The sequence below is a fragment of the Filicampus tigris genome, chromosome 1, assembly GCF_054856515.1.
Source record: "Filicampus tigris isolate MCC_2025a chromosome 1, RoL_Ftig_1.0, whole genome shotgun sequence".
Taxonomy (NCBI): Eukaryota; Metazoa; Chordata; class Actinopteri; order Syngnathiformes; family Syngnathidae; genus Filicampus; species Filicampus tigris.
Genome location: NC_141217.1, coordinates 411869 through 437418, shown reverse-complemented (window position 1 = coordinate 437418; position 25550 = coordinate 411869). Strand labels below are relative to the sequence as shown.

The 25550-nt window shown below is 38.7% G+C and overlaps 1 protein-coding gene across 13 annotated transcripts in view; it reads right to left on the bottom strand.

The window, feature by feature from the left end:
* Nucleotides 1–25550, bottom strand: part of itpr3 (inositol 1,4,5-trisphosphate receptor, type 3) — a 373289-nt gene that overhangs the window by 200638 nt on the left and 147101 nt on the right. For all 13 annotated transcript variants that reach the window (XR_015088794.1, XM_086046039.1, XM_086046029.1 and 10 more), the window contains 2 exons: nucleotides 14400–14515; nucleotides 277–528 (listed from right to left, as the gene is read on the bottom strand). Coding sequence is in view for 12 of the 13 variants with exons in the window: in XM_086046039.1 (XP_085902165.1) it covers nucleotides 277–528; nucleotides 14400–14515 (368 nt within the window). In the remaining variant the exon portion in view is untranslated. The remainder of the gene's footprint in view (nucleotides 1–276; nucleotides 529–14399; nucleotides 14516–25550) is intronic.

Genomic DNA, 25550 nt, shown 5'->3' with positions numbered 1-25550 from the left:
TCTTACAAGTGCTGCTATTTTGTTAAAACTCAATAGCGTTCTCTGTAAATACTTAAGTACATGCCTTAATATGTTACTGTTTGAGAATCACGCTTGTGGACGTCAGTGAGTGAAAAATTCAGTGAAAAAATCTCCACTGCTTATTACTAAAGGACAGAGAAAGGTAGAAAGAAACTTTTTTTCCTAATGAAAGAAGAGACTCCAATCTAAAATGTTCAATTATGACACATAAAGAAAGAAGCCCCACCACCGAGACGGTCTGCCACAACAACTTACTCCTTGATAGTGATGGAGGTGGGAATCTCGGTCCAAAGTCTGGCAAACTTGACAGGCGTGACCAGCTCCTGCGGGTCTCGGTCCACGTGAGCGTGCAGCATCAGGCGACAGAAGGACGCCCGCAGGTCGAAGGGCAGTGTCTCATCCATCATGCACAGGAAGATGAGCTCCACATCCAGCTGCTTGGATATTTCGTCAATGGCCAGGTACTGGCGGTCCAAACACATTCTGGCAAAAAGCTTCAGCTGGTACCTAAGCAGATGAAATGCCAAACGTTGACAATGATAGTTAAAAAAACCTTCATTCCACAATCCATATGCAGGACTATAAAAAAGGATTAAGGCCAAAGCGAAAGACCGAAAATTACACTGGCTACATTCTAATTTATATTATTTTCTATTATTTATAATATTTTCAAAAGGAAAAGTGGTACATTTTCATGATTAAATTCCTAATATTATGTGAATAAAGTGTTCTTCTAATGCAACTGAACGTGTCCGGAGAACCTTCAAAATAAGGCTGCCTGACCCGGTCAGCTATTTTTACACACGCCATGAGGAAGCAGTGACAGCTCCGAGGAAGGCGATAGTGACAGCCGAAACTGTCAGCAAGGTAAGCGTGAGTTGAATCCAATGCTTGTTTTTTCAATTGAAGGGAAAGTCAACCCAAACTTTTTTTTCTTTTTCAAGAAAATGTTCTATGCAGGCCCCCTAGTTCAAATAAGGCGTTCTGATTAATATTGTGTTTGTGGAATATGAGTTAAATTGTAAAATCCATCAATTTTTTTACCATCTCTGAGGTCGGCCATTTTATTACTTCTGTCGACTGAAAATGACATCACAGATGACCTGGGGGCTCAAATAACGACCAATCATGGCTCAGTTTCAGAAACAGGTGAGCTATGATTGGTTGTTACGTGAGCCCTGAGCAACTGTGATATAATTTTCAATTGAAAGACGTGACCGCCCACAGTGATGACTAAAAACAGGTGGATTAACCCTTATTCCACAAACGCAATATTTATCAGAATGCCTTGTTTCAACTAGTGGGCTTGCATGGAGCATATTATTAACAAATAATATGTTTGGGTTGACTTCGCTTTAATAAAGTATTTGCATAAGAAAATAAATCCTCTTATTCATGTTAAGGGCATTGAAATTCAAGAAATAATGGGACAGAAAAATCAAGGGATTTTTTTTACAATAAATAAAATATGCGATTAACTGCGAGTTAACTATGAAAAAATGTGATTAACTACGGTTAAAAAAATAATGTGTAAATATACACATATATATATACATATATATATATATACATATATATATATACATATATATATACATATATATATATACATATATATATACATATATATATACATATATATATATATATATATATATATATATACATATATACATATATATATACATATATATATACATATATATATACATATATATATATATATATATATATATATATATATATATATATATATATATATATATATATACATATATATATACATATATATATACATATATATATATATATACATATATATACATATACATATATATACATATATATATATATATATATATATATATACATATACATATATATACATATATATATATATATACATATATATACATATATATATATACATATATATATATACATATATATACATATATATACATACATATATATATATATATATACATACATATATATATATATATATATATATATATATATATATATATATATATATATATATATATAATGTGAGAGCATAATGTGAGAGCAAAAATAATCAGTGTGCATCCTTTTTAAGTGCAATTATTTTTCAATTCTCAAGAACATGGAACATTTGCATTGCAATGTCGAACAACAGAATATCTGGGATAAATAAATACATTTAAAAAAATTTAAAAAGTAAAAGACTCAGGCCCTGTTATTGTTTTAACAATAACATCCAAAATATATTAACACATACACCATATGCAATACTATCTATAGTGGCAGAGTAAAATTATGTCTTATTTCCCTTCTTTTGTAGCTTTGAGTACAGAGACAGTTTTACAGAGAAGTTCTTGTGAGTTAAGTTTTACATTTCTATTTTTTATAAATAATATTTAAACAAATATTTTGTTTTTCAATAATTGTACATGTTGGTGAAAATAAATTATATGTTTCTTTGTCTTGTAATTATTTTGATCTTGGAATTGAAATACGTGTGGGATATTGCTAATGTCTACATTAGAGGGTGCAATTCATTATTATTTGTTACACACAAAGAAGAAAGTTGTTGTGCATTGTTGGAGAAGAAATAAAAATGATGGCGGACGAGCAGCACCGTTTTACCGTGCTACGACCAATCAGTGTTGGCTCACGCGTAAAACAGTGTTTGTGTCCGTCATTAACTGCAGGGGTTAAACAACGAAAAGAAGAAACTAAAAGAACTAAAGATAGCCTCTACATTAAGTAAAACGACCGTGCTCAGCGAGAGGACGACGAGCTGAGACAAAGCACGCATGACGGACCTTCAGGAAACAAACTACGAACCAAAAGAAGAGAAAGAAGACAACGAGTGGTAATCTTCATTAGATGGCACTTATTAAGAAAGCAACACATGCTATGTGTTGTGGACTACTCTATTCGGACTCTTATTAAATAAAGAAGCAAAGATGGCAGATGAAGAGATGCAAGAAATCAGAGAGGATGCAAAAGTGTGCAGTACCAATGATGGCCAGAAGAGAGTTCCAAAGTATACTGAAAAAGGCCTGGAGGACTTTGTGAAGCAACAAATCAGTATAAGGAGAGTGAAGCTTTCACAGGTGAAAGCAAAACTGAATAAAATAAATGCCTTGATGACAAATAATGAGAATCCAGATACTGTTGATAAACATTTGAATGAGTTTTCGAAACTCATGAGTGACTTTGTCTAGTCAAATGAGAAAGTTCTACAACTGCTATCAGGAGAAGAGAAAGCTGCTGATCATTTTGGTATCAGCCAAAAAAGTACAATTTCAACAGTTTCATGATAAATGCTGAAAACAGGATGACGTGGGACTTGACGACGGCGCATCTCCGACATGAGCGAGATATTCATGGAGACGGGCAGAAAACATGCAGAGAATGTGGGAAGCGTGGATTCTTCTGAACCCCACACGCACATTGAGCAAGAAGCAGATTATGGGCTCAGTGTTCAAACATAAGCAATAAGAGGTTGCTCTCGCTGTTGGAGATGGATGAGGTACAGTGTGCAAAGATGCTATGGCAAGGGGAGATTCAGGACACAAGGTCATTAGGGGGTGGCTTCACCATCACTCCCAAACGTATATATAATAAACCTCACAAGCAGAACAGCTCAACACAAGAGCAATTGACCTGAGAGAGAAGATCATTAAGGCCAGTGGGAACTCAGCTACCTCCTGCTTGATGTCAACAAAGCACTGATAAGGATCCCTTGCAAGAACATCACTGAGACCAATCGGCTGATCTATGTAGCAATATCAGTTATGCTCGAGATGCTTGGCTATGAGACAAACATCCCGAAGGAGCATTGGCCCCCTCCAGGGAAAAGAAGGCTAGAGTTAAAAGTGAGGGTAAACCAGAGAGAAGTTAGCCTCCTAACAGAGCAGAGCAAAGGTGTGAAGCTTAAGAAATAATTGCCCAAGACAGCAAGATGTCCACAGATGAGGCACTTGAGACTGCCAAGCAAAACCTTCCAGTGATGTTCTCCAATAACCTAGCTAAGATCAACTCTCAGTGGCAAGGCAGACCCACCCAAGTCTGAGACAGAGCAATAAATGAAGAATATCTGGGAGAAGGAAGTATCACACAATACCAACGGCCAATGACTGGTAGACTTACAAAGAGAGCACAGCAATGTCCCAGAACAAGAACCAGTCGTCATAACAGTGGCAGATATCCAAGAAAGAGTGTCAAAGATGAAGAGCTAGACAGCAAGGACCTGACATGATTCATGCCTAGTAGCTTAAGAATCTAACTGCTCTCCATGAACATCTGGCAGCAAAAATGAACCAGCTGCTAACATCAGGAAGGACCGGCAGAAGGGAGCGACTCCATCAAACTACTAACTGCTCGCAGTAATGTTTTTCGTTATTGTTGGTAATGAGTCCAATTATTGTGGTGTTGAAGGATCTAAATCTATATGAATTGCTTTATATTAGCCAACAGGTTAACCAAAACCAAAATGGGAATTAAACATCGCATACTCAGTTAAAAGTATCAGAGCCAGGATGCCCTGATCTGAGCACGGGACCAGCTAGTGAAGATCAGCCCCAAAGGCAGGGCCAGCCAGGGAGGAGACCAGCCCACATTATGTTTAGATTTTGAAGACAGTATAAATGTGAAGGCTGCATGTTAGATCGTGCCCCTTTTCTGCCCTCACCCGTCTCGGGTGAGAGCATTCGCGAGGATGGAAAAGCTGCCCAGATCTGATCATTGTAGGATTCCTGAACTTCAGAGATGGTAAAGAAAACTGATGAGAAAATTAAATCGACTTGTGTGAGTCTTTATCTACATTGGATACCTTGAAAGATAAAATGAACACGCATTGAGTGAGTAGTTGTTTTGTAAATTGCTAATTGGTCTTATGGACTCGAGACCTACAAAACATTTCACCAAATGATGACCTTCCGACGTGGTCTCTCAAGGTGGGTCCATTGGCTGCTCTGAGCTCCTACAATATTACAGCCAGCCGGCAAATTAAAAATAAATAAGGTAAAAGTGAGACCCTGTTTATACAAAACCTCCTAACTCTGCTTTTGTGATATTGTGGAGTTGAGGAGCGTGGCCTAAAATAATAAGTAAAATAAGTGCTCTGAAATTCAGGAATTTATTGCTGTATATTGGTTGATATTTTTGTTGCTTGCTTGTTGTTATTGATGTCATTTACTTAAGCAGTGTTGTATGAAATGCTTTAAGCGTGCAGTTGTCCTGTTTGCGCTTGTTGGTGTGATTGCTGTACAGTTTGTTTAACGTAGTGTAGTGAAAGTGAAGGTGTGACCGCTTAGCCAGTGGTAGCCACCATGGGGGCCTGAGAGCCCAGTGCCGAGGGCACCAGAGAGCCGCTGAGGGCCTCTGAGCGACGCACAGCTGATTAGCAGTGTGTTGTGGGCGATCCCCATAGCGAAGGCTTGTGACGTACATACAGAGCTCACAAGATAGGACGATTGAGGACCGTCCGGGTCCCCAGTTATAATCAATAATTAATCAAGTGGTGGAAGATTATCTGCCAATTGTGATTTTGCATGTTAAATTGTCTATTTTGAGTTGCTTTTTACGTTAGGATTGCGCATGCCTTCTGAGTATAATTTGATGGTGTTTTATTTTATCGTTGTTGGTGTTTTAATCGCCTCATATGATTGATTTTTTGCTGACTTTTCTGTGGATTGTGTGATAATAGAATAGTATTAGTATCAAGTAGCGTGGCGACAAAGCGTTTTTTTTTTTCTTAAATTCTGAATTTTGACCGTCAGATTGAGGTGGGGAGACGTGGAAAACACATCTTGAAATGTTTGGTCTACATTGCGGTGATGTACGAGCCTGACAGTCGTGTGTTGGAAACAGCTGTGAAATAAGAATAAAGCAAATACAATGAGGGGGAGTGACATTGCTGTATGACAGGGGGATTGTTAGATGATTATAATGAGTTTCATTTATCATGGGGGGCATCTCAAACAGTTACAGTACAGAGGGTTAAAAAGAAATTACGTTAAAATCTAGCAGAGTTTAAACCGGAGGTTGTATAAGCAGGAATGGCTGCATTGTTATTTTAATTTTGTGAGTGTGATTGGAGGGTCCACTGCCTTGGAGGAGTGGAGAACCTGGAAAACTTGTAAAATATGCCAAAAAATAGTCAAGTGATGTAAATGTTGATATGAGGTAGTGAAATTTGTGCTGAGTCATAGTCAAGTGATCACAAAATGGTGGCAGACAATACCAGATGACAAATAGGATTGTGAAAAACACAGGGGCCCCGATTGGCCCTACTTCTCTATGTTTGTTTCTCTCCAAACCAACCGTCTCCCAAACCCCAGTTTGTCATTTTTCCAGACCCCCGCCCACTCGCCAATTCACTGTGTCTTTCTGTTCCCCTTCAGCTGATAAGAAGGGACGCTTGTTTGGTCTACAACTTTTGTTTTCTTTTCTTGCTGCTCACTTTCGGTATGTTATTATTAAGTAGACTTTTTCATATTGTGTTGCATGAAGTTACATTTTTAGGGTTCCATTGGCATAAATAAAGGAATTTATGTTTCCCATAAGTAATCCATGAGCCTTGCTCGGGAGTTTCTTCATTTTGGATGTGTGGCCTGAAAGGACTTTTCAGTAACCTAAGCACTTCCCACTCAAATCTCCTGATAGGACCTGCTCAACTTTAAGAATTTGTTATTTCGATAGAAACATTAATGTAAATATCCACTCAAATTATTAAAAGCATTTCTCAGTTGTATTAATTTATTGCTTTTTCTTCTTGCTTATCCCAACACAAACACTCTCTTTCTCTTTCCCCTGATGTGTGTGTACGAGCAAGTTCGGACACTATAATAGTGGATTATTAAAAGAAAAAAAAAAAAGTAAATATTCCAAATATTATTTCTTTTTTCTCGACGCAGTTAGCTGTTGTTCGTGCCAGCAAACTCCATAATTACAGATTGATTGTATTCCGTCACGTTTGTTGTTGTGTATAAATACCAAAAGGTTAGTTTGATCATTTAATGTTCCTGAATCCTGTCAGGTGATTACTGTGCACTACTGCATGCTCGGGAGTGATATCACGTCAATAAACGTTAGTTATTAATTTCGACAAGTTTGTTAAATATTCTAGTGGTGATAAAACTGGTAAATGTGAATTGTTTATATGGTTTGGTTGTTTATGTAAGCAGGATTATATGTACTACATACATTTATTATACAGAATATGATACATTATAATTGTAGCGTGTTATTAAATTAATTAAATTGCTTTTATTATATTAACATCATGGCGGCACGGTGGTCGACTGGTTAGCACGTCCGCCTCACAGTTCAGAGGTCGTGGGTTCGATCCCGGCTCCGGCCTCCCTGTGTGGAGTTTGCATGTTCTCCCCGTGCCTGCGTGGGTTTTCTCCGGGCACTCCGGTTTCCTCCCACATTCCAAAAACATGCATGGTAAGTTGATTGGATACTCTAAATTGCCCCTAGGTGTGATTGTGAGTGCGGATGTTTGTCTCTGTGTGCCCTGCGATTGGCTGGCAACCAGTTCAGGGTGTCCCCCGCCTACTGCCCAAAGACAGCTGGGATAGGCTCCAGCACGCCCCGCGACCCTTGTGAGGAGAAGCGGTACAGATAATGGATGGATGGATGGATATTAACATCATACTGATTCCATTTTGAGCGTCTACCGATGTCCGGGAGGATGTCACTTCCGGGGTGATGTCACTTGCTTTAAATCACGGTCCGAGTCACGCGGCAGAACATGTTTGGACCGTTGACGTTTAAGTCGGATCTGTTGCCGGTAGGCGAGTTTTTTTCTACTTTAAAACCATTATTCTTGCCTAATTTCTAACCACACTGCTATTCCTACAACTGATAGGTGTTTCTACCACAAACATGTCATTTGAATTGACATCATTCAGACTGCTGGAAAAAAAAAAAAAGAAACGAGAGGGAACTGGTGAGCCAGCTCATTCATTCATTGTTGCTTTAGCATGCTACCTAGTCGCTAGTTTTGCATTTTGTAGAAAGGGACTCGGACAGAAATTGTGGGAAGCTAGCACAAACAATTTCTGCCCTGAGGTAATTTATTATTGTGTGAAGGCGTTGGCCTTCACACATATGTTATTCGATACCATTCAACTTCATTGTGTGAAGGTGAATATGTTATTCTACACCATTAACCTTTCTTCTTCTTCTTCTATTTTATTCCTCACACTTTTTTGGCGTTCTTCTATTTCCACATTTTACAACCGATTCTCGCCATTCTAACTTCAATTCATTCCAAAAATTCACGGCTTCCGGGGGTCCTTTTCTTTCATTCAAAAGATTTTCGGTTTCCTCAAAATTTCCAGTTTTTCACCCCAAAAAACCCTATTCATTTCCAATGACATATTCAACATTTCCTATTTCCACCATTCCAATTTCCAATTCATAAGATTCAACTCATTCAACATTGGTAACGCTTTTCAACACACCCAACACTCCTACTTCCCAAAAATTCAACTTATTCACCCGTAAAAAAACCACAAAATTCCACCATTCATTCCCATTGCCATATTCAACAATTCGCATTTACATCATTCCAATTTGAAATTCACAACATTCATCTCATTCAACTCACATTGGTCAAGCTTTTCAACACACCCCAAATTCCTACTTCCCAAAAATTCAACTTATTCACCCAATTAAAAAAAACACAAAAATTCAACTATTCACCATTCATTTCCATTGGCACATTCAACTTTTCACATTTACACCATTCCAATTTCCACAAATTCAAGTCATTCAACTCATTCAGCTACCATTGAACTTTTCAACACTCATTCATTTTCAACTCATTCACCGTTAAAAAACACACAAAAATTCCACGATTAACCATTCATTTCCATTGGAACATTCAACTTTTCACATTTACACCTTCCCAATTTCACCAAATTCAAGTCATTCAATTCATTCAACTCACATTCAGCTTTGCAACACCCCCAAAATTCCTACTTTCCAAACATTCAACTCATTCACAATTAAAAAACCCACAAAAATTCAAGTATTCACCATTCATTTCCAGTGGACCAGTGTTATTGCCCCTTGGTCTGCGCAGTGCGGCGGCCATCTTGGACAGGGACATTAGCTAGACAGGGGATACTCACCCCGAGGTCTCCCCAGTGCGGCAGACATCTTGGGCAGGGACATTAGCTGGACTGGGGATACTCACCCCAAGGTCTCCACAGTGCGGGCGGCCGCCTTGGGCAGGGACATTAGCTAGACTGGGGATACTCACCCCGAGGTCTCCACAGTGAGGCAGCCATCTTGGGCAGTGACCCCTAGTGACCCGGAAGTGACCCAAATGACCCCGAAATGAACCAGAAGTGACCCAAATGACACGGAAATAAACTGGAAGTGACTCACATGACCCGGAAAAGAACCGGAAGTGACCCAAATGACCCGGAAATGACCTGAAAGTGATCGAAAGGACCCGGAAATGAACCCAAAGTGAACCCCAAATACCCGTCACATTCAGTAATGGCACATTCAACATTTACACCATTCCAATTTCAAATTGACATTCAGCTCATTCAACTCACATTCTCACATTGGGAGTGGCATGACTCAGTGGTAGAGTGGTCGTTTCCCAACCACAGTTTGTGGGTTCGATTCCCGGCCGTTCCATCCTTGTTTGCCTTCTTTTTTTCCTGACTTCCTTCTTTTATTTTTTTTCCTTACCTCCTCTTTTCTTTCTTCCCTTCTGATTTTTTATGTCCTCCTCATTCCAGGCTATTCTATATCCTTTGAGTTCATTCAACTTCATTCAACTACATTCAGTATCATTTCAACGCATTCCACAATTTTTCATAGAGGTCATTCAACTTATTCAGTATCATTCAACTTCATTCCACTTAATTCAGTATCATTCAACTTCATTCAGTATCATTCAACTTAATGCAGTATCATTCAATTTCATTCAACTTCATTCAAACGCATTCCGCTGTTTTCATTCAGCTTTCTCCACCTTCACATGCAATTTCTCCAGAAATCGCATTCTCTAGCTCTTCTTCTTCTTCCATTTTATTCCTCACACTTTTTTGGCATTCTTCCATTTCCACATTTTTCAACCGACTCGCGCCGTTCCAACTTCAATGTATTCCAAAAATTCACGCCAACATCGATTCCTTTTTTTTGCCCCTAAAATGTACATTTTCCCCCAAATTCCCCGTTTTTCACCCCCCAAAAAAACATTCATTTCCAATGGCATATTCAACATTTCCTATTTACACCATTCCAATTTAAAATTCACAAGATTCAACTCATTCAACTGACATTGGTAAAGTTATTCAACACACCCACAATTCCTATTTCCCAAAAATTCTACTTATTCACCCGTAAAAAGACCACAAAATTCCACCATTCATTCCCATTGCCATATTCAACAATTCACATTTACATTATTCCAATTTTAAATTCACAACATTCAACTCATTCTACTTATATTGGTCAAGCGTTTCAACACACCCCAAATTCCTATTTCCCACGCATTCAACACATTCACCCTTAAAAAAAACAAACATTTATTTATTTATTCATTAACAATTCATTTCCATTGACACATTCAACTTTTCACATTTACATCATTCCATTTTCCACAAATTCAAGTCATTCAACTCACATTCAACTTTTCAACACTCCCAAAATTCCTACTTCCCACAGTTTCAACTAATTCACCCTTAAAAAACCCACAGAAATTCCACTGTTCACCATTAATTTCCATTGGCAGATGTAACTTTTTGCATTTACACCATTCCAATTTCCACAAATTCAAGTCATTCAACTCATTCAGCTCACATTCAACTTTTCAACACTCCCAAAATTCCTACTTCCCACAGTTTCAACTAATTCACCCTTAAAAAACCCACAAAAATTCCACTGTTCACCATTAATTTCCATTGGCAGATGTAACTTTTTGCATTTACACCATTCCAATTTCCACAAATTCATGTCATTCAACTCATTCAGCTCACATTCAGCTTTTCAACACTCCAAAAATTCCTACTCCCCACACATTCAACTCATTCACACTTAAAAAACCCACAGAAATTCCACTGTTCACCATTAATTTCCATTGGCAAATGTAACTTTTTGCATTTACACCATTCCAATTTCCACAAATTCAAGTCATTCAACTCATTCAGCTCACATTCAGCTTTGCAACACCCCCAAAATTCCTACTTTCCAAACATTCAACTCATTCACAATTAAAAAACCCACAAAAATTCAAGTATTCACCATTAATTTCCAGTGGACCAGTGTTATTGCCCCTTGGTCTCCGCAGTGCGGCGGCCATCTTGGACAGGGACATTAGCTAGACAGGGGATACTCACCTCGAGGTCTCCCCAGTGCAGCAGACATCTTGGGCAGGGACATTAGCTGGACTGGGGATACTCACCCCAAGGTCTCCACAGTGCGGGCGGCCGCCTTGGGCAGGGACATTAGCTAGACTGGGGATACTCACCCCGAGGTCTCCACAGTGAGGCGGCCATCTTGGGCAGTGACCCCTAGTGACCCGGAAGTGACCCAAATAACCCGGAAATGAACCGGAAGTGACGCAAATGACACGGAAATGAACTGGAAGTGACTCACATGACCCGGAAAAGAACCGGAAGTGACCCAAATGACCCGGAAATGACCTGAAAGTGATCCAAAGGACCCGGAAATGAACCCAAAGTGAACCCCAAGTACCCGTCACATTCAGTAATGGCACATTCAACATTTACACCATTCCAATTTCAAATTGACATTCAGCTCATTCAACTCACATTCTCACATTGGGAGTGGCATGACTCAGTGGTAGAGTGGTCGTTTCCCAACCACAGTTTGTGGGTTCGATTCCCGGCCGTTCCATCCTTGTTTGCCTTCTTTTTTTCCTGACTTCCTTCTTTTACTTTTTTTCCTTACCTCCTCTTTTCTTTCTTCCCTTCTGATTTTTTATGTCCTCCTCATTCCAGGCTATTCTATATCCTTTGAGTTCATTCAACTTCATTCAACTACATTCAGTATCATTTCAATGCATTCCACAGTTTTTCATAGAGGTCATTCAACTTATTCAGTATCATTCAACTTCATTCCACTTAATTCAGTATCATTCAGCTTCATTCAGTATCATTCAACTTAATGCAGTATCATTCAATTTAATTCAACTTCATTCAAACGCATTCCGCTGTTTTCATTCAGCTTCCTTCACCTTCACACGCAATTTCTCCAGAAATCACATTCTCTAGCTCTTCTTCTTCTTCCATTTTATTCCTCACACTTTTTTGGCATTCTTCTATTTCCACATTTTTCAACCGACTCGCGCCGTTCCAACTTCAATGTATTCCAAAAATTCACGCCAACATCGATTCCTTTTTTTGCCCCTAAAATGTACATTTTCCCCCAAATTCCCCGTTTTTCACTGCCCAAAAAAAACATTCATTTCCAATGGCATATTCAACATTTCCTATTTACACCATTCCAATTTAAAATTCACAAGATTCAACTCATTCAACTGACATTGGTAAAGTTATTCAACACACCCACAATTCCTATTTCCCAAAGATTCTACTTATTCACCCGTAAAAAGACCACAAAATTCCACCATTCATTCCCATTGCCATATTCAACAATTCACATTTACATTATTCCAATTTTAAATTCACAACATTCAACTCATTCTACTTATATTGGTCAAGCGTTTCAACACACCCCAAATTCCTATTTCCCACGCATTCAACTCATTCACCCTTAAAAAAAACCAAACATTTATTTATTTATCCATTGACACATTCAACTTTTTGGATTTACACCATTCCAATTCCCACAAATTCAAGTCATTCAACTCATTCAGCTCACATTCAACTTTTCAACACTCCCAAAATTCCTACTTCCCACAGTTTCAACTAATTCACCCTTAAAAAACCCACAAAAATTCCACTGTTCACCATTAATTTCCATTGGCAGATGTAACTTTTTGCATTTACACCATTCCAATTTCCACAAATTCAAGTCATTCAACTCATTCAGCTCACATTCAGCTTTTCAACACTCCCAAAATTCCTACTCCCCACAAATTCAACTCATTCACACTTAAAAACCCCACAGAAATTCCACTGTTCATCATTAATTTCCATTGGCAGATGTAACTATTTGCATTTACACCATTCCAATTTCCACAAATTCAAGTCATTCAACTCATTCAGCTCACATTCAGCTTTTCAACACTCCCAAAATTCCTACTCCCCACACATTCAACTCATTCACACTTAAAAAACCCACAGCAATTCAACTATTCACTATTGATTGCCATTGGAACATTCAACTTTTCACATTTACACCTTCCCAATTTCCACAAATTCAAGTCATTCAACTCACATTCAGCTTTTCAACACCTCCAAAATTCCTATTTCCCACACATTCAGTTTCACTTCATATATTCAAACAAATGTGTTCACTCATGTTTAATCATCAAAAATATCACATTATATTTTCATATTAATAGAAGATTTAAAAGCGGCTAGCACAAAAAATCATTTTTGTCTCCCTAGATTTTCTAAACGGGTTAATTTGACACATAACATGACAGGAGAGGTTAAAAAAGGTTTTCAGTTGTCTTATCAGGTAATATTAGGAGCAATAATAATAATGATAAACTATATTTCTGTGTATATATACATATAAAATATTTTAAATTTGTATGTGTCTATTTTAAAAAAATCCCCGGCTATGAGGGCCCTTCATTGTTAATATCATTATTATTACGGCCCGAGCAGCGACCACACGAGGTCCCAATTGTTTTTGCTGAAATTATTATTATTATTTAGATGATGATGATTATTATTATAAAGGCCTGAACAGCGACCACGGCCAGTTCCCTATTGTTTCTGTAGAATTTATTTACACATCAGGCTTGGAAAATAATAATAATAATAATCATAAAAATCATAAATAAAAGGTTTATTGTGTCATTTTCAAAAAAAAAAAAATAATAAATTGCCAGTACCTCAACATGCTAGCATCCTAAGGTGCCAATACCCCAAAGTGGCCCGGGCTGCGAGGGCCATTCATAGCTGCTTGCAGCTCTAGTTTAAGAAGCCTTTATTTATCTAATCTTATTTAATGAACTCAGCTATTTTAGAGTCCCTCCTACTTTTGTAATGGTAAAATCTAATCATTAGTTATTTGCGTGTTAATATACCTGACTTGAGACTGGATTATTACTGTTCTTCAGAGTTATAGCAATATGATTATGCAAGAACAATTTTTGATAGTTTGACAATAACTCCATGTGTGTGTCTGAAACAAAGAACACCAAGAACACTCTATGTTAAACAGTGTTTTTTGGACACATAATGGCTGACCTATAGTAGGTAAGTACGTTCTCGTCGTGGGCATTGCCTTGTCGGGCCTCCTGAGAAAGCTGCCTTATGCTCTTCTCCTGCTTCTCATTGGTCTTGTCGGCCCACACCAGCCACACCTACAAGAAACAAACAATAATTGTGTTTTATTTGGAGCCCTATCAAGGATAGATCAATAATGAGCAGAGCTGGGCATTCCGACTATGTGAGGGACCAGTCCATGTAGTTGCCTATGACAGACGCCCATTTTGTAGGTGATAAACGATAGACGGGAAACTTAAAAAAATACTGGGACTAATCATAGTCGGGAGCCCATTTTCTCGTTTATGTACTCGTCTATCGTCTATTTTTGCGGTGAGGCTTCAATGTTAGTTATCTAAAGCAAACAGTCTCAATCTTGGGTTTTAGAATGGACAGTGATCTTAAATTGGACCAGTATATCAGCGCTGTTGTAAAGTTGAGCTTCTTTTACCTTAGACAGCTGGTTAAGGTAAAACCCCTCCTTTCCCATCAGCACTTAGAAACAGTCATCCATGCCTTCGTTACATCTCGGCTAGATTACGGCAATGCACTTTATTTTGGAGTCAGCCAGTCCTCCCTCAAATGTCTCCAGTTGGTCCAAAATGCTGCTCACTGCCTACAAACTGGAGCTCGGAAGATTGAGCACATAACACGCTCTCTTGTGTGTGTAATCCGGGATAAAATATAAAATATGTATTGGGCTAGGAAAACAAGTGGATAGAAATTTTGTTTTGTTAAATTGTTAAAAAAAATTATGTTAACATTTAATACATATGCCTTTACATATGTGAATTATGTCCTTGTCTGGGACATCTCTCGAGCATAAACATCTCTGCCAGCACTGCCATACACTTAAAGCTAGGACCCAAAGTGGAAGTCTTTCGTTTCCGCCAAAAATAACTGTCATGTTTGGTCTGTTTTTTTTTTTTTTTTCATGTTTTGCTCAGTGTTCTGTGTCTTTCTGGTCCTGATTAATGTGTCCACCTGTGTGCCTTCTACTCCCTAGTGTTAGCCAATCAGTTCCCTTCTACCCTGTGTGTCTTGTCCAGGTGTTTCTCTTTGTCTCATCAGTGTGCTTGTATTTAAGTTGCTAGGTTTTGTTCAGTCCTTATCGGGTCATTGTCGTTTTCGTCCTTGTTGTCGATACTGTCGTTTCAAGAAAGTTACCTGTTGTCAAGTCTAGTCAAGCCAAGCCTTGTAGCCACGCCATTCCAAGCCCAGCCTCTTCAACATGCCAAGCATCAGTCCGGGTCAATTGTATTTCATTTCAGTTCATCTCATAAAGTGTCCTCCTGCCTCGCTCTCTCGCATTTGGGTCCTTCCTCATTGTACTAACGTTGCATTATTTTAAATGTATTGCACAAGTTTTGCAATAAATATTATATTATAAATTATATAATGTATTATAATAAAGCATCTTAAGTTTGCCAAAATCAAATAAGTGAATTAACGTAGACTCAGAATCCCATCTTGACAGAAATATAGATTTTTTTTTTTACAAATGCATGAAAAAAGAAAAACTGAAATATCACGTGGTCAAGTATTAGGGGTGGGAATCTCTAGTATAAAGCAGATTTGATATGTATCTAGATACACGGGTTCCGATTTGATACAAAAACGATACCTGTAAAAGCAGAATTCTTCGATACGATACGGTTCAGTTTAGAAGTGATACGATTCAATTTGATATTCGGTTCAATATTTCAAACAAAGCAGTAGTTACAAATTGTTGCAAAAGTTAAAAATGTTTGTTGTAGACAATCATTAACAAACTAATTGTATAAAATGACATTCTTCAAATATTTTCAAACATGTAAAAGACCCCTTATCACTGAGTATTATTGCTTTATGGCACTGTAAAAAAAAAAAATAATAATAATAAAATGCCAACATCAATGTCTTTATTTTTAGACATGGAAAAAAATAAGACATACTGAATGACATCACTTGCACCGGATAAGAAAAAAGTAGTAGATTCAGAGTAAACAATGGAAACAAAAGTGCAACAATGCATCCTGAATTTGGCGTATTATTTTTTTCTTTTCTAACACATGTATTAGAGGTAGATAATAAAAGTGCAACATTTCAGCTTGAATTTGGCATAGCATTTTTTTCCTAACACATGTATTAGAGGTAGGTCATAAAAGTGCAACATTTCAGTCTAGTGCTTTAAACACTGCAGGTAGATAAAATGCATTACAATGCAAACATTTCGCAAACTGAACATTGGAAACATAACCCTAACAAAGCAGAAGCCCTAACAGAACTACAATCAAAGCCCCGCTATTATTATTTTAATTCACTTGTGCCTTGTTTATTTAATTAATAGTAAATGTCCACATATTTTTTGCAAGGCAGATTTTTTTGGAGGGAGATTAACTGATCCACATGTTCATGTTTGAGCAGACTGTGCGTATTGGAAACATCTCCTGCAGCGCTGAACACTCATTCAGATGCCACACTGGTGGCTGGTGTACAGAGGTACTGTTTAGCGAGAGATGACAGCAATGGCAGGTCATGCTGCTCTTGCCACCATTGAAGTGGGTTATTTTTTAGGGGCAAAGACTCACGGTCTCTGTACCGCCACAATTCATCACTGGCCTAGTCAATTATCAATCTCACAGCTGTCCTCACTTCATAGTCTTCCCCCAATCGTTCTCTGTGAATCAGTAGTTGAGTCAGCGCTAGCGCCAACATTAACATCCATTTTTAGTGTAACCGCCGTCGTTTTCAAACATGTTGTGAACTTGCAACCATTTAGCGGAGCTACGTTACTGAGCATGCGCAAGCGTCGTCTTCGTCAACGCCGGGACCGCCACAGACTTGGCAACTGCGCGAGGGCCGAGGTGTGAGCTCTAGCGTTATTTTAAACATGAAAATAGGGTAAAGCCAAAAGATAAAGGCAACCGATTCGTAGCCTCGCGATAGCCGGTCAATGGCTTGACAATCAATGAATCTACATGATTCTGGTGGATTTTGTATAGATGCAGGAGTGTGCTACCGACACAATGGTATCGCTAGCGTTTACAAACGGATATCCGGTCCAATCGGTTTTTTGTCCCACCCCTATCAAGTATTCAGACACTTTGCAGCGACCTTCATATTTAATGTGCATGCTGGCCATTTCTTCTCATCCTCCTTGAGATGGTTCTGCTCCTTTATTGGAGTCCAGTTGTGTTTAATTAAACTGATTGGACTTGATTAGGAAAGGTCTATATAAAACCTTACAGATCATAGTGCATGACAGAGCAAATGTAATCATGAGTCTAAAGAACTGTCAGAGACAGAATTGTGGAAAGGGAGAGATCTGGCCAATGATTCAAAAGAATTTCTGCAGCACTCAGGGTTCCTGCCAATACAATCCCTATAGTGAAACATGGTGGTGGGAGCATCATGTTGTGGGGATGTTTTTCAGCTACAGGGACAGGACGGCTAGTTGCAATTGAAGGAAAGATGAATGCGGCCAAGTACAGAGATATCCTGGAGGAAAAGCGCTCAGGGCCTTAGACTGGGCCGACGGTTCACATTTCAACAGGACAATGACCCGAAGCGCACAGATAAAATAACAAAGGAGTGGCTTCAGAACAAGTCTGTGACCGTTCTTGACTGGCCCAGTCAGAGCCCTGACCTAAACCCGATTGAGCATCTCTGGAGACACCTGAAAATGGCTGTCCACCACCGTTCACCATCCAACCTGACAGAACTGGAGAGGATCAGCAAGGAAGAATGGTAGGGAATCCCCAAATCCAGGTGTGAAAAACTTGTTGCATCATTCCCAAGAAGATTCATGGCTGGACTAGCTCAAAAGGGTGCTTCTACTCAATAATAAGCACAGGGTCTGAATACTTATGACGATATATTTCAGTTTTTCATTAATAAATATTTAATATTACATACATATATAATATTATTAAAATAACACTTTAATGTTGTGTTTCTGTTTGAAATACTATATTGCATTATTTCACTGTATTACAGTTCCCCCTACTGTCAAACTGAGAGTTCCGGGCATGTTGAAGGCAAACAGGTAGTTGTGCAGTTAGCAAAATAAAAGTATTGAAAGCTTAATAAACGTCATGTTTATTGAGTGAATGTCAACATTGGTAGCAGAGGATGGCTTCTAACTACGAAGTACCGCCAAGGTTTGATTAAACTAGACTGTATGAATGCTGGAAAAATGAAATCAACATTTGGAGACAAATTACTGAACTCGACAAGAAAAAGCAAGCACTTGCTTTGGCTTTGGGCTTGGAAGGAAGAGCTCGTGAAATCGCCATGGAGATTATAAGGTGACGATTTGAATAAAGATGATGGTATGGGGTCATTTTTAGTGAAACTGGATGGTGTTTTTCTAAAAGAGGAAAAGGATCGTGCATACTATGCCTATTCCCAATTTCATCTAATAAATTTGATCGAAAGACAGATCCGTGTCAATGGAAGATTACATCATTGACTTTGAACAGCATTACAACCGAATGAAAAAAAAATAATATGACATGACGCTACCTGATGCAATATTAGCATTTAAGTTGTTAGAGACAGCCTGTCTCGACGAGAAAAACAGACAGCTTGCACTCACGGCATGCACCGAGTTGAAAAACTCTTCAAATAAGTCTGCGCTAAAACGGATTTTTGGAAAGAAAATTACAAGTTTGTCAAACAATATTCAGCAGGGTCAAGATGCAGCTTTCCTCACGGATCAACGAGAACTAAAAGGCAAAAGACATGCGGCATTCAAAAGTGGTCAATTGAGGACACCGTTCTTAGGTGCCAATCCATTGGATAAATTTGGCAAGCGTTCGAGATGTGCTGTGTGTCAAAGCACTTTCCATTGGGCTAAGGACTGCCCCCACAAGAAGACTGAGCAAGTAAAAATAATTGAAGATGAAAATGTGGATGTTAGTTAACAGTTAGTGGATGGAAGTTAAACTAATTTTGTGGATACAGGACCCCATGTCTGACTTTCTGACTGAATCTCTGGGAGCAGCCATCATAGACGCCACATGCACTCACATGGTGAGAAGTGGCTGGAGAGCTGTCAATGAACTCAATCAAGAGCAAGTCAACAGCTGATGTAAACAGAGCACACAAGTTGTCGGCCTTTTCGTTTTGGTGATGGAAATGTATTATTCCAACAAAAAAGTCAGACGGACGGCTAAAATAGGACAAGATCTAGCATTGACACAAAAGTTGTAAAAGCTGACATTCCCTTGTTGTTGAGCAAAACATCCCTAAAGAGGGCTGGAGCTATTCTGGACATGGAAAATGACAAAGCAGTGATGTTAAAGCAAACAATACCCCTGGATTTCACCAGTTCAGGACACTACTGTGTGGATATACGAGATAAAGACGACATAAGGAATCAAATGAAGGATTTACTGACAGCATCAACGGAAGAGATCCTTTTGGTGACTGAAAATATGCCTCCAGATGAGAAGCACAAAGTCCTGCTCAAGCTCCACAAACAATTTGGCCATGCATCAGCAGGCAGACTGCACAAGCTTATTCAAAGTTCAGGAAACAAAGACAATGACTGCCTCACTATCTTGCAACAGATAGTACATGACTGTGATATATGCCAGAGATACGGCAACATGCAACCAAAGCCAGTGGTAGGTCTGCCGCTAGCTTCAGAATATAATGAGACAGCGGCAGTGGACCTTAACGAGCTGGAGCAGAATGTGTGGTACCTTCACGTCATTGACCGGTTCACACGTTTCAGTGCGGGAAGTATAGTGAAAACTGAGAGGTCATTCCCTTATGGCCCTTATGGCAAAAATGTGCAAGGACAGTCTTCATGGTTATAGCCCACATCAACACGTATTTGGTCAAAATCCAACCCTCCTTCTGTACTAGTTGATAAGACACCTGCACTGGAAGGAACGACAATAAGCGCTAAGGTGGGATTGCATCTATCAGCTTTGCATGCATCTGGAAAAGGTTTCTTTGAATCTGAAAGTTCGGAGAGGTTAAGGTGAGCACTGTGCAAAGAGCTCAGGCCAACAGATGAAAAATACGAGGCAGTTGATAAAATATACTACAAACGAGCAGACAGTGCAGAGTGGAAGGGACCAGGGGTCGTTATTGGTCAGGATGGAGTTGTTGTGTTTGTCAGACATGGAGGGATCCTTATTAGAGTACATAATTTAAGGCTCAAGAAGACACACACACATGAATAGGATAAATGAACTGTACAATATGTTTGTAGTGAAAATAGTAATGAAAAGATATCACAAAATGGGGTAGCAGAAACTACAGACGATAAATACACAAATGTAAACAGAGCGACAAGTAATGCTGTCAGTGAACAACATTCAGTCAATGACAATGAACAAGATGAAGATAGAGAAACTAATTTTGAACAAGCAGTACATACAACAGCGGCACAAATTGACAATGAGCAAAATGCCTATAACCCTGTCCTTACTGCCAATATCAAGTTAAAACCGGGAGAGACTGTAAACTTTATGAAAAGGAATGAAAGTGTGCCAGAAAGAAAAAGTATACAATACCGCTTTTGTCAAACCTTTTTGACAGGTTTGTAGTCCAGAAGTAAATCTGGTGACGTCATTTTGTAGCCCATAAGCCCCGCCCCTTTATGACATCATATCCGGTTAAAATTCTCCCCCTTCGATGACATAATTTTGCAGTCCATAAATCCCACCCCTAACCACGCCCCTGTGTAGTACATAAGCCACACCCCTAACCCCACGCCGTTGTAGCCCATAAGCCCCACCCTTAACCACACCCCTTTGTAGTCCATAAGCCCCGCCCCTAACCACGCGCTTTGATGACATCATGTTGTAGTCCATAAACCCCATCCCTAGCCCCGCTTTGTTTCCTGTCCGCCATTTTGGCACTTCCTAGTCCACGCCCCTTTAACAAGCCATTTATGATTAACGCCCCCTTCCGGTATGACCAAATATGGACATTATGCTTCCGCCACGTTCAAGACATGCCCGGGCATGTTTTGAACAGTGATGTCACCCCCGGGCATGTAGAGACATGTTTGAACGGCCGCCATCTTTTCCGGCATGCCCAAATAAGGACTTCCTCTGACATCATACTTCCGCCTCATTCAAGGCATGTACAGACATGTTTTTAGACTGCCGCCATCTTTTCCGGCATGCCCAAATATGGATGGATGAGATCATAATCCCACCTCGTCCAATGTAACAGAGGCACATGTACAGACATGTCCTGGCAGTCGCCATCTTTTCCGGCATGCCCAAATAAGGACATTATGCTTCCGCCTCATTCAAGACATGTATAGACATGTCCTGGCTGCCGCCATCTTTTCCGGTATGACCAAATATGGATGGATGAGATCATACTTCCGCCTGTACCATGAAACTCATTGTATAGCCTGGGGTAGATGTCCAGGCTTGTTCAGACATGTTTTTAGACTCTTTTCTCATCTATGGGGCGCTACCATACACTTGGGTCCAAACAGAAAGTAAAACAGATCTTCATGGAGGCATCATGATTGAGGGGACGTGTATTTCGATTCATAAAGGCTGTGGATCAAACGCTCATCACAAATCAAGGATTTATTTGGAAAGAAGACAACACCCGCCCACTGAATCATTGACTCAAACCTGGTCTTTGTCCGCCCCTGCTGCTGGAATATGGGGTTACACATTGCCTATGAAACAGCAGAACTACACCTGTCAAGTCCTACACCTGTACGCCATTTAGCATGCTTGGTTATGTTTTTTTTTAATGAGAATAGCAACCCTTATTGTTCTAATACAACATTTCCCATACAATCGTGAAGTGTCCACCTGATTGAATTCATCTTAGCATAATACCACGTCATCCACACATTTGCCTATGAAACAGCAGAACTACACCTGTCAAGTCCTACACCTGTACACCATTTAGCATGCTTGATTATGTTTTTTTTAATGAGAATAGCAACCCTTATTGTTCTAATACAACATGTTAGGACGTTTCCCATACAATCGTGAAGTGCCCACCTGATTGAATTCATTTTAGCGTAATACCACGTCATCTACACATGTACCTATGACACACCTAAACTACACTTGTACACTTGTGCATGATTGGTTGTGTTTTTAAATGACTGAGAATAGCAACCCTTATTGTTCAAACACAGCTTGTTAGGGCATCTTTCATACAATCATCAGGTTAGTGTACAATTAAGGCAACATAATTGTGAAAAGTCTAAGCGCAGGCCTCTTCTCATTTTCTGGTGTCAGCACAAAACTGTTGCCCGCCACATGTGTTCGGAGCCTGCATGCCTTCTTAAAATACAGACGGATAGGCCTCACTCAGGTGTCTAAGGGCTCCCCAGAAATGTGTGTGCGTATGATGAGCACAATGAGGTGCTTTTTTCATTAGTGGTTATACTTTCGCTTTCACGTTCTTAATTAGGAAGTTAGCCTTGGAAAAATGTGGGGGGTGTAGGCCTATACAGATTTTATCTCGTCAGGATGGGTGAGAAAACCCAATATTCCAAATAACCCATGACCTTTCAAATCATAAATTAAGAGTCACATGCAGAGAGGTATGAACGATATGAACGGAGTGGCACGAGAAGAAGAAGAATCTCAGTGGAGCACCATCTCATAGAAACTCAGAGACAAACAGACCATAAAAAATGGACAGTAAGTAAATACTTTAAAATACTTCTCCTAGTTTCATGACTAACACGAGTTTATGTCGTCTAAATGTGATCATGTTTTAAAATTAACTGAACGCGCATGAATAACACTTGTACATGTTGTCATTAGCTATTGTTTTGGGATTTTAGCTATCCATGCATTCATGAATAACACTAGTTTATTTTATTATCTATTTGTTTTAGGATTTTAGCTGTCCATGCATTCCTGAATAACAATCTGTGAAATCATTATACCTGTTTCAGATGTAACAATTTCTTGAGAAGCTTTGTGTATCAAAATGCGTGTCCATTTAGGATGGGTGAGGGGCAACTAGTCGAGAAAAATAAACTCACTTTTTAAAAATTCTGAATGATTAATACATATTATTTTTCTTTTCAGAACAGTACTGAGGTGTAACAAGTTCCCTACATATTAGGTAAGTGACCAACGGACTCTAATCATTAGTTTGTCTGTAAACAGAGTGTACAATGTAACTTGGTGTGTTTTTTTTTTTTTTTCTTATCTTTAAAAAAGTCCCCTCCTCTGTTGCGTGCCTAAGAAGAATGTACCCAAATGGTCTGCTTATGAACCTCCAACCGTCAGTAGCCATAAATGCAGATGTGTCAGGGAGAGTTGAAACCATTATTGTGGAAATAATATTTAATTTAAAAAGTCATTCATTTATTTAACATCATATTTAAACACCTACATAAGTTTTTTTTTTTTACAAATTGTTCAGCTTCAATGTTTAAAAACTTTAACATTGACGAATGTTGCCCTTCTTTATTATTAACACAATTATTGTGTAGACTCATATTTAAACACCTACATAAGGTTTTATACAAAATGGTCAGCCTCAACGTTTTAAAATCAGGTCTTTATCATTAACATTTACCTGATGAATCCCTATCATTCTTATTTATGCAATTATTTTGTAGTCATATTTAATCACCTACATAAAGTTTTTTTACAAATTGGTCAGTCTCATCCCTTAAATTCACATTTACCTGATGAATCCCTATCATTCTTATTAATGCAATTAATGTGTAGACTCATATTTAATTACCTACATACGTTTGTTCCAAATTGGTCAGTCTCAACATTTAAAAACTTTAACATTTACTAATGTTGACCTTCTCTTTATTAATAATGCAAGTTTTGTGTAGACTCATATTTAATCACGTTTTTTTTTTTCAAATGAGTCAGTCTCAACATTTAAAAACTTTATCATTAACATTAACTTGATGAACCTCTATCTTCATTAATAATGCAATTAATATATTGACTAATTATATTGTGTATTTGATCATCTGTTATTGTTGATCATGTTTTCTTGCATACCCAGTGTTTAAACATCTACCCGTTACTTTAGTGGATACTTTTACTAGCGTAAATGTTTGTTTAGAATCCTTGTATTTTAAAATCATTGCGAGAGATTGATGTAAATTAATTAATCAAAGCAGGAGGTAAAACCTATACAGACTGTTTCTTGTTTCAGCCTAAAGCTCTGTCGTATTTGTACATTCATGTACAGACATCATGAAATACAAGTTCCTCACCAGTGAATCAGTACGTGCATGAGTAGACCCCACATACTGGAGTGTTCAAGCTGCCTTATCGTTTTACGATCTCCTCACATCCACCTAAGCAGGAAGGATGAGAAAACAAACTACAAGGAGTAAAGTTACATGCAAAATCAGAGACAACCTGAGCGAACCATTCTTGCACCAATCTGCCGACAACCAGCTGCTTGAGCGATGAATACCAAGTCTAAATTGACTTTGTCAATTTGTTGAGATATTTAAAATTGGTTGAATTTGCAAGGTATACATTGTTGTGAGGCGGTAAACGATGTGACTCTTAATTTACGATTTGAAAGGTCATGGGTTATTTGGAATATTGGGTTTTCTCACCCATCCTGACGAGATCAAATCTGTATAGGCCTACACCCCCCACATTTTTCCAAGGCTAACTTCGTAATTAACAACGTGAAAGCGAAAGTATAACCACTGTTGAACAAAGCACCTCATTGTAAGACTCATCATACGCACACACATTTCTGGGGAGCCCATAGACACCTGAGTGAGGCCTATCCGTCTGTATTTTAAGAAGGCATGCAGGCTCCGAGCACATGTGGGGCGCAACAGTTTTGTGCTGACACCAGAAAATAAGAAGAGGCCTGCGCTTAGACTTTTCACAATTATGTTGCCTTAATTGTATGAAAGATTGATGATTGTATGAAAGATTCCCTAACAAGTTGTATTTGAACAATAAGGGTTGCTATTCTCAGTCATTAAAAAACACAACCAATCATGCACAATAGTGTACAAGTGTAGTTCAGGTGTGTCATAGGTACATGTGTAGATGACGTGGTATTACGCTAAGATGAATTCAATCAGGTGGGCACTTAACGATTGTATGGGAAACAGAACAATAAGGGTTGCTATTCTCATTAAAAAAACATAACCAAGCATGCTAAATGGTGTACAGGTGTAGGACTTGACAG